This window comes from Epinephelus moara, unplaced genomic scaffold, assembly GCF_006386435.1.
Source record: "Epinephelus moara isolate mb unplaced genomic scaffold, YSFRI_EMoa_1.0 scaffold758, whole genome shotgun sequence".
NCBI lineage: Eukaryota > Metazoa > Chordata > Actinopteri > Perciformes > Serranidae > Epinephelus > Epinephelus moara.
Window position 1 is genome coordinate 1 of NW_026082716.1, and position 19,891 is coordinate 19,891.

The 19,891-nt window shown below is 44.5% G+C and overlaps 2 protein-coding genes across 2 annotated transcripts; one reads left to right on the plus strand and one right to left on the minus strand.

Moving 5' to 3' along the window:
- Positions 1-1,724: 1,724 nt before the first annotated feature.
- On the minus strand, positions 1,725-9,669 carry LOC126387543 (proton-coupled amino acid transporter 4-like). Its single transcript, XM_050040058.1, has 4 exons — positions 9,447-9,669; positions 3,359-3,495; positions 1,947-2,061; positions 1,725-1,866 (listed from the first exon to the last, which is right to left on the minus strand). The coding sequence occupies exons 2-4, from the start codon at positions 3,393-3,395 to the stop codon at positions 1,740-1,742; spliced, it is 279 nt and encodes a 92-aa protein (XP_049896015.1). The 5' UTR covers positions 3,396-3,495; positions 9,447-9,669; the 3' UTR covers positions 1,725-1,739.
- A 900-nt stretch (positions 9,670-10,569) lies between these two features.
- Positions 10,570-16,204, plus strand: atox1 (antioxidant 1 copper chaperone). Its single transcript, XM_050040059.1, has 4 exons — positions 10,570-10,730; positions 11,742-11,817; positions 14,150-14,298; positions 14,614-16,204. Exons 1-3 carry the CDS (start codon positions 10,725-10,727, stop codon positions 14,272-14,274), a joined length of 207 nt encoding a protein of 68 aa, XP_049896016.1. The 5' UTR covers positions 10,570-10,724; the 3' UTR covers positions 14,275-14,298; positions 14,614-16,204.
- Positions 16,205-19,891: the final 3,687 nt, after the last annotated feature.

Below are 19,891 nucleotides of genomic sequence, written 5' to 3' on the forward strand. Positions count from 1 at the left end.
TGGGCTTTATAAATAAAATTGAATTGAACTGAAATTGAAATATGAAGGACATGTCAGAGACACGTCTGTCTATCTGTCTGTCATTAACAGACTGTAACCACAACATGGGTGTGTTTCTATTTGCCACACTAACATTGACAGTACAGCTGCCACCTCAGCCAATTAAATCCCTGCTCTGCTTTATAACCACAGTGACTGTGTCAACACAAGACACTGATACACTGGTCTGGAAATGAATGTGAACCTGCAGCTGAGCCGGTGACACGCCTCTGACAGGTAACTGGAGGAGAACAGTGTTTCCTCTGAAGCAGATGTAAAGGTACACAGTCAGTAAGTGATGTGCTGCTGAGCTGGATATCTTTTAAATACCTTTGATATCATCAGGATGAATCTACACCTGTAGGTGTGCAGGTGTTTTGCTGCGGACCAAAGGAAGCTCGGCCCGTCCTGAACACACATGTTCACAACAGTCTGTGCACAGTGGTACAGTGTTAATGTGACTCCTCACTGAGGCCCTCAGGAGCCCAAGTGTTCAGTGTGACTCTTCACACCTGAAGATTTTAATGTTTTAGCAGGAGCAGAGTTTGTGTCTTCACCTCTGTGTGGATGCTTTATTACAGTGCTATTCAACTTATGGCCCGTGGGCCAAATCTGGCCCGTGGCGGGGTGTCAGGTGACCCAACGACCGTTTTCTAAGTCACAGTGAAAATAAAGTGATTCACACTGGAATTTCTTTTGTACTCTGAATGTCAATAAGGTGCCAGAAGACATGTTAATGAGCTGGCCCCTGTGTCCTGTCATTTTGCAGAAGTGGCCCCCGTGAGTGTCCCCGTGTTACTACCTCAGCTCCCACATATCTGAGCGTGGACGTGGTGACTGTGTGTGTCAGCAGTGTGAGGAGAGAGGAGCCTGGTGTTTGAAACATCACTGAGCATTAAAATCCTTCTGACAGGATGAACTGATGAGTTTGTGTTCCAACATGATGCTGAGACATTTCATTAACATCTGAGGAGACTTCATGTGTTCACATCAGAACACGGTTTACTGTTGTTCATCTGCAACTCTGCCCTCATATAGAAAAAGCTTTACATGTGACATGTGACATATATGGTGTCAGGCCTCAGCTCCTGCTCCAAAGATGTTCACATCACTTCACTCTGTGTTAACCATTTATTCTCACAGTCAGTGTTCATGACCTCTGTCTGTCACCTGGCCTCAACCTCACCTGTGTCACTTCATGTCACATGACAGTCCTGGATTTTGGCTGAGCAGATAACTGAGGAATAAAAGTACTTTGTCTATCTCACTGTGCTGACCACAGTATCTCACTTTGGTGCAGCATGTAAATCCTCTCACAGCGCTGCTGTAACCACAGCTGTTTGTGTGTGTGATCCTGTGTGTGTGTGTGTCTCTGTGTGTGTGTGTCTGTGTGTGTGTGTGTGATCCTGTGGTCACAGGATCTCACACACACACACAGACACAGACACCAGCAGAGACATTAAATTAACGAAACAAAAATGACTGTAATTAGTTTCTGTACCACTGGACCTGTTTGTTGACACATCACATGTTGTCTCATGAGTCCACCTGACTTCCTCTGCTCACAGCTGCTTTACTGCACAGCACTGTCCACAGAAATACGGCTGACAGCAGCAGCTTCAAACCACAGCTGGATAACTCCATGAACATCACACAGGAACAGAAATCTAAGTGTGTCTCCAGACCTCTCATGTGACCTGTCATGTGATCAGAAAATAAAACGTGTGTGTACTCACCACCAGGCCTGCGTTCTTGACAGCCAGAGGCAGACCCAGCAGCCCCGTACCGATGTTCCCCTTCAGCAGGTGGATCAGAGTCTGACAGAAACTGGAAACAGAAAATAAACCTGTGTCAGAACAGACAGACTTTATCACCTGCTGAGTGTGTGTTAGATTTATCACACTCACGAGGTTCCTGCCCGTCCTCCGATCCTCTCGTAGTGACGCTGGGGTCTGGACGGTCCAGGAGGAGACGGACAGAGTGCGTCCATTTCTGACGGATTTTGGTCGGAGAATAAAGAGCCTGAGGCGAAGGAGGACGAGACAAAAAGAATAAGTGATGCACTTTGTTTTATGGCGGTAACATCACGTGAGGAGCTCAGGAAGTTAATGAGTGATCTCACACCCTCTGTGGGACAAACACATGGACCGGACTCCACAGGGCTCTGCACAGTGACACGTGACTCTGATTTATAAATTCATTAACACATGTTGGGATTTTTATTGGTGTCAATTTCATCAACAACAACGATGACTGAAAAGATCACAGATAACGACTAAATACAAAGTTAATTAATTAAAATCAAAAAGTATGATGAAATGTGTTTTCAAATAAAAAATAAACAACAACAAGAGAACTATCCTCTTACCTACCTCTTAGACTTTGGATCTGTTAATATGCTCAGTGTTGTCTTTTGTATCACTGCTCTGATGTCACGAACAGACTAATGACTGAAATGTGACTAAAACAAATCCATATTTTGATCAAAGTTTCGGACTCAAACTGAATGAACATGACGTTTGGGACATTAAAATAATCTGATTCCTTCCTGTGATGTTCAGTCAGATAATATCTCTGCTGACCGTCACAAACACATGACGGCAGTTATCTGGTTATTTGCCTGGTTGTTTTAAAATGGGGGAAAAAAGTTTGTTTGCAGAGACGGGGAGACGCCCTGCAGCTGAACTGGTCACACTGCTGCTCCACCAAACTGGTTTCAGTAGACTTTACTTCAGCGTCTCGTGACTTTCTGATCCTTCACACGCAGACAGGAACTGTTGGGACATATTTCAGTGTGGGAGGGATGAAGAGCAGAACTCACTGTTACATCAGCCGAGAGAACGTCTACTTACAGCGTGGAAACTGAGACTGAAGTGAAACTGAGGCCCCGCCCACCCACACCCACAGCTCATTAGAAATAAGTCACATGTTCATGTTGAATTTAGCTGAGTGCAGCTGGTCTTTATACACAAACATGAAAATGGCTGCATGTCATCAGGAGGACTGTAACAGCTGATCTCTGCAGCACATACACCAGATACTCTGACTTTATCACAACATGTTGAATATTGCATTTCCTGCTGTGACCTCATGCTGTGACCTCATGCTGTGACCTCATGCCAGACGAGACGCCAGCCGCTCCAAGAAAACAAATGAAAGCTGCTTTGATGATTCAGAGTCTACCTGTCAGGATTATATATAATCCCTCTGTGTCTCACTTTACATGACACACTGTGTGTACCATACACACTGTGTGTACCATACACACTGTGTACAATCCATGTTGAACTGACACAAGCAGTGCGCTTCATTGTCTTACCTTCACCTCGGGTGTCTACGTCGCTGGAGGCCATCATGTTGGGTCAGGTGGTTTGGTGGGCGGCTGGGCGTGGTAGCTCCCAGCCTCACAGATCCTACAGCTGGGGGATCAGGGAGTCCAGCATTGACAGCTACACACTGTAGAACAGAGAGCGTAGTTTGGTTTCATGACTCAGAGTATCTGAAGCCTTAAAAACACACAGTGACACAAACTAAGTGAGTGATGGAGGCAGCAGCTCTNAAAGCCCTGTGAGGCAAATTATGATTTGTGATATTGGGCTTATAAATAAAATTGATTGAAATTGATTGATGACTCAGAGTATCTGAAGCCTTAAAAACACACAGTGACACAAACTAAGTGAGTGATGGAGGCAGCAGCTCTCATGTGTCTGTCAGTGAGTGTGGAGGCTTCACAGAAAGCAGCAGGGCCCCTACAGCTGAGGGCCACTCACAGTCACACTGTTTAAGACTTGTTAATGTCACCTGGAGTAAAACTGAAGACCAGAAAGAAAAGAAAACATGAACAGACATTGGTCATTAGGATCAGGGAGCTCGGACACATGTGATGTTTGTTGGTGGGTTCTTAGTGACTGTGTGTTTGTCTCTCTGCATGTGGGACTCACGCCATGATTCTTGTCGTGAGCTTGAAAAACTTTTTGCATCAAGTACACTGAGCCGTCTGCAGTGAGCTACACTGACTGTGCATCCATGTCCTGGTCACATGACCCTCCTCCAAGCTGTCCAGAGTACAGAGACAGTGAGGGTCGCAGCCATACATCAGCTTTAAGGTATGCTGTCATATAAAAGTTCTGATCCACTGTTTACAACGTCGACTCATGGCAGGTGTGCTCACACGTTACAACAACGCTGTCGTGATGCACACATGTTCCTGAGCGCCTGGTTGTGAGGGCGTGGCGGCTGCACCCTGAGATAAACAGAGTTTGACTTTTTGAACACATCAGCCTGCACCGCATGTCATGTGACGAGGACCAACCAATCACAGCTGACAGATATCTTTCCATCTTCAGTAAACATCAGTGTGTGATACATATGGAGGAGAAGTTGATGATGTCAGTGCAGAGCTGTCAGAGAGAGAGTCACATCTGTCGCACAGACACACAGGAAGTAGATCAGCTCTGACCTCAGGGTTTCAGGTAAACAGGCTGTGATATGGTGTTTGTTATGGTTGCTTAGCAACCTCAGATGCAGCCTGCCTCCATGCTCTGGACAGTTGGCACAGAGGAGGCACCAGAGTCACACAGAGCGCCTGACCTCATGTCTTCCAGGTGGTCAGAGACACAGCATGTGTGCAGCCCTTCAAAGTCATGCAGATGTTTTTGAAATAAGAATGCAGATGTTGACTGTGGTGATGGAGGCAGGTTGTTGTCCTCTGAGTGTGTGTGTGTGTGTATGTTATAAAGTGAAATCAATGTGTGATGAGCGGGGCTGCAACAGACGATCAGATCAGGTCCATTCAGAGCACAACCTGCAGTCTTTTCTGGCTCTAAGCTTCAGGCTGAGGGCCCGACATGTTGGACGGTCTTTGAACACAGCACCTGACCTCAGCGCACTGAGCCGCGGTGTTATGTAAGAGCAGCACGATGGCTGTGAGTTGAGACGGTATGTGAGAACATCTTCATGACCTGTTGTTGTTGCAGCTTCTAATCACACATGGATTTGCACAGAGGCTTTATGTTCCACCTGCTGGTTCACAGTGACGAGGATGACAGGAGAGTTCAGACTGTGGCCACATTGAACAACCACAATGTTTGCGTTTCCCAGCGCTGATATCTTTGCGTCTAATGAACACACTTCCTTAATCTCCTCCTCACAGCATTAGTGTTCAGTGTACAATGAGTTCAGAACAGCTTGTGAACCTGGAGCGTATTTACAATGTGGACTTTAGAGCTCCCACAGAGACAATAAAAGCTTTGCAGCACTTTAACACTGTGAGCTGTGGTGTCTTTAACGTTACACAGTAAATACTAATATCATGAAAACAGAGAGTCTCAGGCCTGTGCACATAGGTACAGGCTGATCCCTCCTGCAGACGAGGTTCAGCAGCTGTGATGCACAAATTGACTTCAACAACAGCTCCACAGTGAGTGTGTGTGTGAATCCTGAGCTGCTCAGACACTTTCACACTGAGTCGTGACATGAGAGGCCTAAACTCAGCACCATGGAGATGCTAATAGCACACGCTGCAATTTCAGGCCTCGGCACTTTAAAGTGAAACACAAAGGCCATTAACACGTTGACCATCTCTCCACCACTGAACACGTTCACGACTCATCAATCAGGACGAAACTCATTTCCTTCAGAGAAAAATAAAGTGCGGCCTCTTCAGTAAAGCTCAGCGCTGCGTTCATCATCATAAATCTGTTCTTTATAATGTTGCTGTGTTACATAACATCACCCTCACAGTTTCATGTTGGACTTAGTTTGTCTCTTAAACACTGGCTGCTTCCTCATCTGCTGCTCAAAGTCACATCTTTAATAATGCTTTACTTTTTGTATGATGTGATTGACTGATTGGGAACGCTTAAGCACAAAACTATAAAAACTAGGGATGCACCTTAATATCAGTTTGTCATCGGTATCAGCTGACAACAGCTTTAAAATGAAACATCAGCATCGGCATGAAAACGTTTCTGCTGATGTGACGGGCCAATGAGGTAACGCCTCAGTAATGACGCCTCAGTGATGACACTGTAATGCGGTGAAACAGATCAGACTGTCTGAGGGAGACTTTGATCCAAACCTGTTACAGCAGGATGGATTTTACAGTTTCCTTTGAAAATGTTACATAAAAATAATCACAGCATATTTTTCATTTTTTGTTTTGCCCGCTGGACATTTTGAAAAGTGTGTGTTTTATGTGTGTGTGTGTGTGTGTGTGTGTGCGCCACCAGGACCGTCACAGTGTGAGCAGGCGTAATAATAATAATATGTGTGATGTTCTCTGCAGCTGGGTGGAAAAACATATGTGCATGTATCAGCATCAGCAATCGGCCAAAATGAGAGTTGGAAAATACCAGCAAAAATCCAATATCATGCATCTCTGATCCAATCGTCTGCAGCTCGTGCAGAATAATCCAAGTCTCATTTATCCAGTCAAATGCTCACTACGTCACAACACTCATGACTTCTCACAAAAATAACCCTTCATCCTGTCGTCTGACTCTGAAGAAAGAAGAAAAGTTTCACTTTCAGTTCTGTTTTAACTCACTACACTCAGACTGCTTACTCTGCACAGCCGACAGTGCGACGCCCGTCACATGTCCCACTGACACTGTGGTGAAACAAGAGGCATCAGATCCTCACACACCATAATGTTAATGCAGAACAGATCAAGTGCATGGTTTCCTCCACCTCCACCACTCTCTGACTCTACTGACATTAAACCTTTAAACACTCTCACTGAGTCATACAAACACTGAGGAACTCCACAGCAGAGCAACATTCAAGATTCACATTCAACATCTGCCCCAAACACTGAACTGCTCTTCTTCTGTAGAATTAAAGGAGGTCTGTCTTCTTCCAGCTACAAAACTGTGTGCAGTCGACCTTCATGTCTGTCTTTGACCACAGAGACAGAGAGAGAAGGTTACTGTTGTTTAACATTTTATTACTGTAACTGAAACATTTTGTTCATCAAGTTTTGTAAAAAGTCTCCTCTTAGAAAATAACTCAAAGAGGAGATTTTCTGTCCAGTTGCAGACGTACACTGTATGATAACTATCTATTTCATGTGTGTGAGAGGAAACAAGGACACATATAATCTGGATGTCTGAGTGTCCTTCATCAAACACTCACTCTCCTGCATCCTAATGAACTTCTCTGTCCCACTTTGTCTCTTTCCTGTGTCAGTTTATGGTGTAAATGAAGTTCGGTCAAAATAAAAGTCCTCTGTTAGGTTCATGTTCTAAGTGTGGGACACATGCGCAGAATCTAAATACTAATAACTCTCCATCTATGACCTCGTGCATCTTGGAGCTCTACGGCTCATCACAAAGGACTCATCTCATACTGATCATTGTGTTCACACTGTTAGATGGAAGAAACCAAACCACCTGACATCTCTTCAGGTTCTTAAATCCTGTAACAACGGTAAAAATGCAGTTTCTGTTGAACTCTGGAGATCACTCATCGTGACACAGCCAGAACTGGTTTCAGGTATTTAAACTGCCCTGAAACACTGCCGTCAGGGGTTTGAAACAGCTTCAGTCTCTGATGGTTTTATAATGACTCTGAGTGTTTCTTTATTTCCCTGTTCATGGTGCGGTCGTGTTGCTCCTGCTGAGTGTGTTCTTGTGTCTTGTTCTCAGGACTCTCAGATCTTAATCTGCCTGATTATGTTCATAACAACAGCAGGTGATCAGCATTTCTTCTTTAAAAGTTTACAATTAATCAATATTTAAAATACCTATAATTCAGTTTCCGTGGACTAATTGTTGAAATGATAATTTCAGTTTTAAAGCTTATGTTTCCCTTTATTATTATGATGTCATATTTGTGTGCCACACCCTTAAAAACAAAGTGTGGGGACAGTATGCTCTCTATAGAGCAATGAGCCACAGTTTCCTTTTCCTAGACATTATATCACTTCAGCTAAAACAAATATTGACCTTTACACTGGAGGGTCTGAGCGTCAATAGAGTCAGTAGAGTCAGAGGGGTCCACAGCTCACCGGTGGAAGATTTTGTGAGGTGGGCTGTTAGAAATCTACTCCTGCTCCATGTGGCCAAGACCACTGAGATGGTGACGGACTTCAGAGGAAAGAAGACGCTTCAAACCCTCTGAGTGTTCTGGGAGAGGATGCTGACGACCTGAGCGTCCTCGTGAAGACCTGTACTGAGGCTGTATATAAGAGGAGGATGAGCAGAGTCTGTTTCCTGAGGAAGCTCAGATCCTTCAGCAAGATGTAGACGCCCTGACACCAACTGACACCAACTGACCCACGCTGCATGAAACACCTGCTAACATCTGGCTTTTTAATATGACAGGTTACAGTCTGCAAACACAACACTCAGGTGAACGCACTGATGTTGGAAACGTGTAGCTGCAGCCTCGTTCTATTTGTAGCCTACACAACATGTACTTATGAACCACGCCCACCACTAGTACAGGACACACCCACCAACGTGATGGTTATCTGAGCCGTGCTACATGTCGCACTGTAGTGAACACACATGAGGCCAAAGAAACAAGTGACAGGATTTAACCCTTCCTGTTACCATTACCCCATGCACCTCTCTTTATAAGCTAATACAGAGCGAGCTGATGGCTGCCCTGCAGGCCGGTGTGGGGGGCATGACTTCTTCAAATATTGGTGGTAAAATAAATAAACAAGTGTTTGACATGTCTTCCTCTTTCTCACCACTTCCTCCCCCCTCATAAACAGCAACCAGTCCCTAGATCCTCACTGCTCTATCAGAGGACTGTGGTCATGTTGAACAGCCTGTGAAGCAGCGTTTTACATGAAGTATCAGTGTGTAACTTCCTCCTGACACCTGGCACCCCTCTGCCGTCACACCTGCATCACTGTGAGGTGGACTGGACCAGACCCGGTTCTGGCCCCCGGGCCGTGTGTTTGTTTTAAAGGAACTAATCTTTGACCAGTGTGTGTGTGTGTGTGTGTGTGGCCTCAGAGGACAGGCTGATAAAACAAACACGCAGGACAAACATTAGTGATGGGATCTGTCCAGGAAACTACACCGTCCAACAAGCTTATCATTAATGGAGCTGTGCACAGACAGACAGACAGACAGGGACACAGGAGGTTCATTACACTGGGCTGCTGTGTCTTCTGTACGATCCGTCCCACACACAGAGACACACAGAGACACACAGACACACAGAGAGACACACAGACACAGAGGGATTGAAATAGCGCGTAGACGTGGCTAAAACGGGAACAGCTAGCTTCAGACTAACAGCAGATGCTAACTGTAGCTAGCATAGAGCTCCAGCTGCCTGTGTCATCAAACAGCTACATTAGCCTCCGTTATGTATACAGCCTAAAGCTAAGTTAGCACCGTTAGCTCTCATATATGCTCCGATGCCATCTTTGTGTGCTCGGCTCCTACCTCCGGTAAACCCGCTGTTGTCTCCCCGCTCCTGGTGTCGGTCTGACCGGATCGGAGGTTGATGTCTCCGCAGACTTGTTATTTTCCTGAGGCCGACATGTCTGGGTGGATCCAGCGGGAAACAGCGCACTGATTGACGGTATACCAGGAGGCTCTCCGCAGCTCCTGTTCGGCTCCCAGTCAGACACACAGGGGCGCGGTCACGTGACCCGCCCGACGTGTTGTGTCACGCTCTGTGTTCGACGTCTTGTTGCCATGGATACGGATTATACGTTACTGCGTTGCGTTTAAAATATCTTTACGTTAGGGCTGAAGCCCAGAATATGTCAGGAACAAGTCTGCAGTTACAATAAAATAATAAATAATACAAATAAACAAATAGATTTATTATTATTATTATTTATTATTATTACTATTATTTATTTATATATTTTGTTTTGTTTCATTATTGCTATGTTCTGTATGTAATGTTGATTTGTTTTTGTTTTTTTCATGTACTATGTTGTATTTGGCTGCAGTATCGGTGAAGAACTCGAGACACTGTTCAAATGCATGTTCAAAATCTTCGGCCCAGATTAACAATAAGGTTAACCTTTTATTTATTATCATTTTATTTACAGTCATAAAGGACCTAAAATAAAAAACAAAATACAGGTGGTCATTCAGGAATTATTCATACAGACATGGGGCCTTTACAACTTCACAGCATTTCACACATTATCTATTTATTTTATTTGTATTTATTTATTTGTAAATAATCATCTCATTTAGAAATGCAGAGAAATGGGACTAGTTTTCAAAAGATAGCATTTTCAATAAAGTTAATGTCTTGACTCTTAAAATAAAAAGTGATCCTGGAAACGCACACACTTACAGCAACAAAGAAAAAACTGACAGTTGTTCTTGTCTTTGGTACTCTTGTAAAAAAGAGGAAGTACACTCACCTACAGGTCACCAAAATAAGAGCTGTAAAGTAAAACGGGTTTACTTTTATAATAAAACAGGAAATTCTTCACGCCGACTTTTATATTTATCGCAAGTCACATTATCTCTAAATATTAAATGTCAACTCTTGACTCAAAAATGCTGCAATAAAAAAATACAAATAATTTGTGCTTCTTTTTATTCATACCGGATATCCGGTTTCTCCGTTGACCAAAGCTAGCTTCACTGTGAGCAGGTAACAGGCTGTGAGCTGCACCTCAGGAGGATTAAACATCAGCTGACAGTGAACCGGAGGCGACAGTCCGCAGCTGTTTGCGCCACATCTCTGCAAATATGACGGTGAGTCACTGTTACCCGTATATAACCTCTAACTTAGCTTCAGGGCTAAAGTTAGCTTAGCATTCTGTCTCTGTGTGATGCTAATTAGCCTGGAAGCTAACTGCTGCCTGTTCACTGAATGAAGTTAATAATCATTTCCATTGATCCCAGAAAATCGATTCTCTTCGTGGAGCTGATGGAGCAACACTGAGCACATGAAGTGAACATTAATGTCTCAGCTCAGTTTTGATTATTGATAAGTTAGAGTCAGATCAACTTCATTGATCCGCGGGAACTCTACATGTATGTGACTGACGTCACATCAGTGGTGTTGACTCTGCTGTCGTCATGTGACACTGTTTAATTGATATTAAATCTGATCTCACAGAAAGAGATCTTCACTTACTGTTTATGGATGTGTTACAACAGGTGGTGACGTCATGAATTTATTGATTAAGTAAAGAAATAATTGTTCAAACTTTTATCTCTGACAAACAGTTGTTTACTTGATACACAGGTAAACATGCTGCAGTAGGTCAAGAATAGTTTTATGAACCAGAGAGTGCTGATGATAAAGTCTGAAGACAGTTACACAACCTGAGCGTGCAGCTCACAGTGATGAATCAGGGGCTTACACTAGCCTCCACAGTGACTCAGCACTTTATTTCTCTCAAACTCTGGAGTGAAGTTTTCAAACTAAAGGATCGTTGTCTCTCTCTGTGGTCGGTAATATGACATCAGACCCTCTCATATCTGAGCAGTCTCAGCTTTCACCTTCACACAGAAGGGTTAGACTCAACTGAACAGGTCCTCTTGTTCCTCTGTCCGTCACACTGAATCAGCGTTTGGGTCTCGGTCGGCCTCGGTGGACCTGGGTCCAACACTGAATGTAAAGCAAGTGATGTGATGTGTAGTGTGTGTGTGTGTAGTATGTTTGTGCGTATTTATGTCAGACAGCGTACGTCTGAGGACTGCAGGACACATTTCAGACAGTATTCTGATAATAAAGTCAAATGAATGTGTCTCCAACAGAAGCACGAGTTTGAGGTGGAGATGACGTGCGAGGGATGTTCAGGAGCCGTCACCAGAATCCTCAACAAGTTGGGAGGTGAGACAGACGGCTCCTCTCATGTTCTTACTCTGCTGTGAGAAGAGACAGAGACGTCAGTGTTTATATCACAGTCCTGTGTGGTGCGTGTTCCCTCAGACCCCCCAACAACACAACACAACACAACCCTTTAACACTTAAAACAAAACATCCTTTACATTTAGTTTTCTTTTCCCACATGACGACATTCTTCTCTTAAAGGTACTGCAGAGTTCACCTGCTGTCAGGTGAGAGGACTCACTGAGGCTTGTGACAGCTGCTCCTGCTGAGACAAGAATAAAAGCCTGCAGACAGCGTTTATTATTTGAATTCCTGACTGATCAAACATTGTGTTTAAAGATGCAGGTGTTTAATATTTTCACACATTATTATCTGTCCACGTGCTTTTGTCTATGAATATTGAGGTCGACTTTAAGAACCGACATTAGCAGTAGTTTAACTCCTCGTCTTCACTTTTAGAGGAGGCTGCAGGTACAGACCGAACCACAGTGACATCATGCTAACAACAACAACAACAACAACAGTCAGAAAACTGTCAGTTTATTTCAACTGTGGAGACGTGAAATCAGCAAACGTGTTTATTTTCAGGCGTAACTGTAACATTTGAAGACACTCGCTGGTCCGACCTGTCTGACGTCTCTGCTGTGATTAATTTCTGTTCTGTCGTCTCTGACAAACCTTCTGACACAGCAGCTGAGAAACATCCTGTTGTGGACGGGCCGCTGCAAAATGTGTTGTTGGCCACATAAAAGAAATCAATATCAGTTTGAGCGTTGGCTGTATTTGAATATTTTCACAGCTTTAGCTCACACACTAACTGGTCACAGCCACAGCAGACCAGTAACTCCAGTGTTCTGCTGAGTTAAATGTTTCTGTCAGTGGAGTCTGATGGTTTTGTTTTAATGACTTCAGTTCCTCTGATTAAATTCTGACTGACAGCAGAGTGGAGCTGTAAAAATATTCTTGTTATAGCGAACACTTCAACAGTTTCTAGTGAGGCCTGTTTTTTAGGTGGCTAAAAACGAATCAGCTAAGGCAGCGTTTGCTCAGCTACGTTTTATTTTATGTACATGATGCAGAGGTTTATATGTGGAAGTTATTCTGTGCCTCTGCACCGGTGACCAGAGGCTTTATGTGTCTGGTTGTCCGTCTGTCCGTCCCATCCTTGTGAGCGCCCCAATGGAGCTTCTTCAAATTTGGTGCAAATGTCCACTTGGACTCAACTATGAACGGATTAGTTTTTGGATGTCAAGGGTCAACTTCACTGTGACATCATCATGTTTTCTGTCCATTATTCAGCGTCATATCTGGGGAACTAAAGGGCAAATATTCTAAATACACGTACACTGATAATAATAGTTTTAGTGAGCTTTTTTTTAGGTGGCTAAAACAGATCAAGTAAAGCAGTGTTTGTTCTGCGCAGATTGATTTTATGCAGATGACAGGAGGGTTTTTACCAGTTAAGTTATTGTAAATAAACATTGTGAATCGGTCTGTGGCTTCGTCTCGTGCTGAGATGCAGACATTTGTTTCATTTGCTTTTCCTTCTAACTAATCTTAGATTATTTCTTTATAATATCAGCAGCTGATAGGTACGATGTAATGTTGAATAAAGCTGCAGCTCTCTCCTCTCAGAGAGTCCAGTGAAAGTGCAGTTTGAAGCTTTTACAGGAGCTCACATGACATCACATCCCCTCATGACTCCTGTGAGTCTGACTCAGCCAACATGTCACCTGATGCTGTTACACTTTCATTATGTCATTAAACACACCTCTGTTTTTCTGGCTTGTACCAGCCTCACAGTCTGACACGCTCCTTCCTTCAGAGCCTCTCACACTGTCACATCCTGTCATGATGCTACATTAGATTTACTTTGTTGGAGAACTGGAGCGTGTGATGTCGGCCTTACACACTCGCCTCTCATTCCCACAGTCTCCTCCCACTGAAACATCTCAGCAAACCAACGGAGGCTGGTAGAGAGTTGGAAATGTAAAGTTTGGGTCAAACACACTTTATCTTTATGGATCATATTGATGCTGAAGTGACAGAATACCGTCCACACATGAGGCTTTCTCTGGTCTCTCTACAGAGCTGGAAGGAATCGTTCATGTGTCAGAGTTTCCACCAGGAGCATGATGGGACATCAGCTCTGAAGGAGTCTAGTTGGAGTCTTTAAAAACCTCACGTCGTCCTCAGATGTCAGACACTTTAGTCTTTATAAAGTCTTGTAAAGTCTTGTAGTGTTTGGGAGGTGTATCATTCAGTCTGTAGGACACTGAGTGTCTCCACTGCTGCTGCCTCTTGAGTCCCTCTCTGTTGTCTGTCCTCTCAGTGGAGACGTTTGAGATTGACCTGCCAAAGAAGCTGGTTTGGATCGAGTCTGACAAAGACGTGAAATTTCTCGAGGAGGCGCTGAAGAAATCTGGGAAGGAGGTCAAGTACGTCGGCCCCAAATGAAGGAACCTGCTCCACACAGAACAGGTGACAGGACGGGGAGGGCGTGTTAAAGTTCACATAGATTTATGTTTATGATCTCCATAAACCTGCTGAAATCTGACCACCACACACAAGATGGAAATTATTAATACTAACTTTATTAATATAAAAAGTTCAGCTTGATTCAGTCGACCATAAAGACAGAGAAATATACATGTTGTTGATGTGTGTCTGCAGCATTAAATTCACTTGGTGTAACTCCTGCAAATCGTGTTCATGATCAAAAATTAAACTGTTGACACAGCTCAGCTGACCTCCTCCATCTGTGTGTGTGTGTGTGTGTGTGTGTGTTTTCTGTAGGAAGTCACTGCTGCTGATGCAACGTGAAGATTTAAGCTGGAATTCAAGTCCGATGGATCCTGAGAGACCTCCCTCACCCCCTCACCTTCCTTCCTTCCTTAGATGCCAAACCTCCATCCTTAAGCTCACACGCACAAAAACCCCCCTTGGATGCAGATCTTCTGTCAGTGTTGTTTGTGATGTCATCGTGATGTCATGATGATGTCATGATGCCATCCATCTGAAAAGAGAAAAAACCGTCTCCTTTATGTGCAGCATCATTCTCTCCATCCTCTGATTTAGTTTGTCTTCCATGTGATGGAGGATGAAGTGATGAGGTCATGATGTAGTGATGTCACCACTCTGGAATTTCTAACATTGATGCCACATGTCAGTCTGTGTGTTGTTTCTGTTACTCTTTAGTTTACTGCACCATCTGCGTCCAGCCGCTGCTCGTTCTATGATCACAGCTGGTAACGCCGTCCCAAGTCAACAACGTTGCTGTGGAGACATTGTGCCCGCCCAGACTGGAGGGTGTAGCCATGTTTCCACAGTTGGGATGGCCTTACCAGCTGCAGTCACAGAAAGAGCGGTGTTGCCAGCACCTCCCAGCACCTCCCAGCACCTCCCAGCACCTCTGACAGGAGGGAGCTCTGAAATGAGGAGCTGCAGACTCACAGGGTCAGTGGAGGACTAAAAGGAAATGACTCATTAAATTTCACCTCATTTATGTTTACTTCTTAAATATTAACCAGTTAATGGACGTCAGGCTACTGGAACTAAAACTGAAATAGTGAAATAGAAAATTGACAGTGTGGACATGAAATAAATACAACAAGACTGTAACCTGTCTTTACTGAGTGTCAGAGAACAGAAACATTCACAGTCAGGTCCCTCTGTGTCCAAACTGCAGTGAAGATGAAACCGTTCAAATGATCTGAATCATTATTGATAAATTAGTATTTGTGATGTCACTGTTACGGTGACGTCGTTCCTCCTCCAACACGGTGGCCTCAGTCATCACTCACTCTCCTATATCCAGATTTATTTACAGATATTTAGAGAATAAAGTCAGTTTTTATTAATCCGATCCTTCCCACCGTGTCACTTCTGTCACATGATGTGTCACATGTGTTAGCGTGATGACTGACAGAGGCAGGGTATGATCTTTAATCTGACGCCCAGCTGTAGGATCAAACATCAGGACGTTCACACTCCGATCTGAAACACGGCTGCAGATTTCCTGGGCTGTAAAACACACTGAACGATCAGCTGTGACCTTCACTCACTATTGTTTCACATGTTGGATCTGACATGAGTAAAGACGATGTGTAGATCTGCACCGAGGGGGACACTAAGTCCTCCTCCCTTCAGGGACCATCTGCTGGACATGAATTTCTCTAACTGCCTCCTTTACACTACGATGACTCATTAATACTACAGCTCATATAATCATGTTCATATCTCTGTTTTCTGTTCAGGACCTGAAGTGTTTGTTGATTTAGTTATTTTGGGGCGAAGACAGGTTCCCACCCTCTGCTGAGCTTTTGTAATCGTCTGAATAAACAGTGTGAACACACACAGGGGAAATAAAACCTCTTCTGCCTCACCACAGCAGTCGACTGCTTTATTACTGGCTCTAAAGCTTTACTGGGATTTTAATGCCTCTGATAGTAAACACAGGGTTTGTAGTGTTTAATAAAAACAATGACAAAAAGCTGATTATGGTTGAAGAGAGTTTGTGAGCAGGACGCAGGAAAACAGTCTCTGAGGTTCATCTTCTCTGTGCTGAAGATCGTTTATAGAAACCAACGTCCAGTGTGATGACAAATAATCATTAACTCATAATACAACTAAAAAAAAGACTTTGTATTGAAAAATTCTGACTTAGTCAAAATAATGATTTTGTATCTCAGAATAATGAGTGTCTGAACATAATGACTGAGCATCAGAGCATTTTGACCATCTCAAGTCAGTGACTTTGTGTCTGACGACTGACATAGCATCAAAACATTTTGACCTCGTGTCTCAAAATAATGAGTTCGTTTATAAAATGAGAGGATGGTCATTATCTAGAAAAAAGTTTCTGATCATTCTGGCTTACAGGATCTTTATTTATTTATTCATCATTGGTGGGTTTGAGCTTCTGTAACGTGTGGATCCTGGACTTCCTGACTGAGCCGCCCCAGTCAGTACGTGTTGGGAAAAACACCTCCAGCTCCATCACACTGAGTACTGGGTCCCCTCAAGGGTGTGAGCTTAGTCCTCTGTTGTTCACACTGTTGACACACGACTGTGTGCCCAAACACAAAGACAACCTGATCATGAAGTTTGCCGATGACACGACAGTTGTGGGTCTCATCAGTAAGAAGGTGCAGGGAGGAGGCCGAGCTGTTGGAGCGCTGGTCAACGACAACAACTTGGTGCTAAATGTGGACAAAACCAAGGAAATGATAATTGATTTCAGAAGGTCACAACCTGAGCATGCACCTCTCTGCGTCAGCAACCAGGCAGTGGAGAGGCTGGAAAACATCAAGTTTTTGGGAGTCCAGATCACCAGTGACCTTTCCTAGTCTGACAGCACCAGCTCACTGGTACAAAGAGACTTGACTTCCTGAGGAAACTCAAACAGGCCTCACTCACCACCAGCATCCTCACCACATGTTACAGAGGTGCAGTAGAGAGTGTGCTGACCAATGGCATCTCCACATGTGAGGCTGACAACAAAGCCCTGCAGAGGGTTGTAAGATCTGCAGAGAGGGTGACTGGAGCCTCACTCCCCTCAGTGTGGGAGATGTTCCTGAAGCGTTGCAGGAACAGGGCCCTGAACATTGTGAGGGACTCTAAACGCCCTCCTCCAGCTGCTGCCCTCTCAGAAACGTGACCGCAGCATAAAGTGCTCCACCAGCAGGCTGCTGAACAGCTTCCTGTGTCCAACTGAACTGTTCAAACTTTATTCTGTCTCTTATTTATTCACTGCATTAGATTTTATTCAGTCTTTTTTTAATTCTATTTTATCCAGTGTGTTGCCAAATGAGGTGATCCTGGAGAAACACCCTGTCGTTTTGTTTTTACAAGCAAAATGACAATAAAGATTTGATTGATTGATTAAAGGAGGTGACTGAAGTCCATCAGTCGCTTATTGATTATTATCTTTAAAGTGATCAGCTGATCATGTTGTATCAGCAGCAGAACAGTGACATACAACATCACTGAGTGTTACAGAGGAGCGGTCAGATTAGTTTCAGATGTTTGTCATTTAACCATGTAAAGGACAGACAGTCAGAGCAGGAGGGAGCAGTGATGAGGACACGTTACAGCCAGGACTCGTCAGGAAACATCAAAAAGAGTCAGTGTTCCCGCAGACTGACCTGACGACTGACCTGACGACTGACCTGACGACTGACCTGACGACCCTGTGTTTTCTGACACTGTGTCAGTGTAATCATCCTCTCTGCTCTCTGTTTCACCTCGTCCCTCCTGACAGAGTATTAACACCAAATGTCAGTTCATCTTCTCTGCTGTGATGCCACAAACGGACCCCATCACACACACACACACACACACACACACACACACACACACTGTGAGCTGCAGGTGTGAAACCGTCCAGGCTGTGCTCTGCTTTAACCACCGGGTGGCGCTGTGTGATCACCATGTCTCACTGTCTTTTCATTGGTTTGAAAAATGCAGCGTTTTCAGGTTTAAGCCGGAACTTTGCTGAAGAGCTCAACGAAGAAATCTGAGTCAGCTTCTCTCACACAGTGAGGAGAAGTTAAATATTTAGATTCTTTACACTGCTGAGGGTCAGAAATCTAAAGTGTGTGTGAATCAGAAACAAAATTCAGATTTATTTTACCTGAGAAGCTAAACTCTTTTAATGTGGATTAAACAGGTGTGACTCTGATTTATTGATCTGTTATTGAATCAGTTTGAACTTTTATCCTGATCTGCTGCTTTTCGAATCTTAAAGTGTAGCGTGAGACAAAGCTGCACCTGCTCTCAGATTACAGGGACCACACCTGGTCAGAGAGAACACCTCGTCCCACCTCCTGTCCTGTGGGCGGAGCCACAGCGTACCTGGGCTCAGGGCTCCTTCATCCCTAGCACAGTCACTATACAGCCATGCAGCAGTGTTGCAGAGAGCTGAACTACACACGTGTTGTTACATGGTCACATGTAGCAGTAGCTTGCGGCAGGTGCATCACCTCTGTGTCAGGCTACAATCTGATTTGAAGTTAAACAAGGACAAACTTAAAGAAAACACTTTATTGATGCTCCAGATGTGCAGATGAGGTGTCACAGCAGCAGAGGGAGGTCAGGTCAGGATACACATCAGGTGAACAGTCAGAGAGCAACACAGGCCAGAACACATGAAACATCCTGTCTGTCAGTGTGACGCATCAGGACGTGAGTTGATATTCATACAGTGTCATGTGTCAGTGTGTCAGGCTGCTATCACAGACAGATCCACAGCCGCCCCCCCTCTCACAGTCGGCTCCACCCTGCCTCCGTCCCCGTGAATGACACCCAGCAGGACGCACACTAGCGAGGCGTAGAGCAGGGTGGCGCAGCAGATGTAGAAGGTCCAGCCGAGGTGTCGCAGCAGCTCCGGTTCCTGCTGCTCGATGGACACCAGGAAGGCGATCAGAGCGCTGGCACACAGAGCCACTGCACAGGACGAGGCAAGGAAACAAAACGCCACTTTAATGACACAGACTTTACATTCAGAGGCTCCAGGAGACAGACACGTGACCCTCCATGTGGAAATGACATCTCACAGGGATGCAGTGATGTGCTGCTGTGCTCAGATGTGACTTGTAGTGAGTTATGTCACAGGATGAAACAGGACAAAGTCACCACAGCAGACCTTTGATTGGAAACAGAGTCCCTGTGACGGACTGAGGCAGCTCCCTGGTGTGTGTTAGTATGTTTGATAACATCATATCTGTCTGTGTGTAGTGAACACTGTGACATGTTGTGTGTTATACCTGAGATGATGTTGAGGAGCAGAGCAGCGACGGCCTTCCTCCCTCTGATCAGAGCAGGTCTGACTGTGAGCAAAGCGGCCAGAGACAACAGACAGGACGCAGACAGGAACATCCAGGACAAACTGTAGCTGCCTGTAACGACACCGTCTCACATGTTCAGACAGACTGATCACAGTGAGGAGTATCTGCAGTGAGCAGGTCATGATTTCTGCAGAGACATAAACTGATGTTTGAAAACAAAGTGCTGTTACGTTGGAGAGAAGGCAGACGTCTCTCTGGCTGACAGTAACTAGTTACATGTAATTAAA

Bases quoted from the DNA above. Each gene is read 5' to 3' on its own strand.
- LOC126387543 (XM_050040058.1), bottom strand. From the start codon at position 3,395: ATGATGGCCTCCAGCGACGTAGACACCCGAGGTGAAG. The intron at 2,062-3,358 runs GTAAGACAATGA...CCTTCGCCTCAG, and splicing joins CGTAGACACCCGAGGTGAAG to GCTCTTTATTCTCCGACCAA. The intron at 1,867-1,946 runs GTGAGTGTGATA...TTCTGTTTCCAG, and splicing joins GGAGGACGGGCAGGAACCTC to TTTCTGTCAGACTCTGATCC.
- atox1 (XM_050040059.1), top strand. The intron at 11,818-14,149 runs GTGAGACAGACG...CTGTCCTCTCAG, and splicing joins AATCCTCAACAAGTTGGGAG to TGGAGACGTTTGAGATTGAC.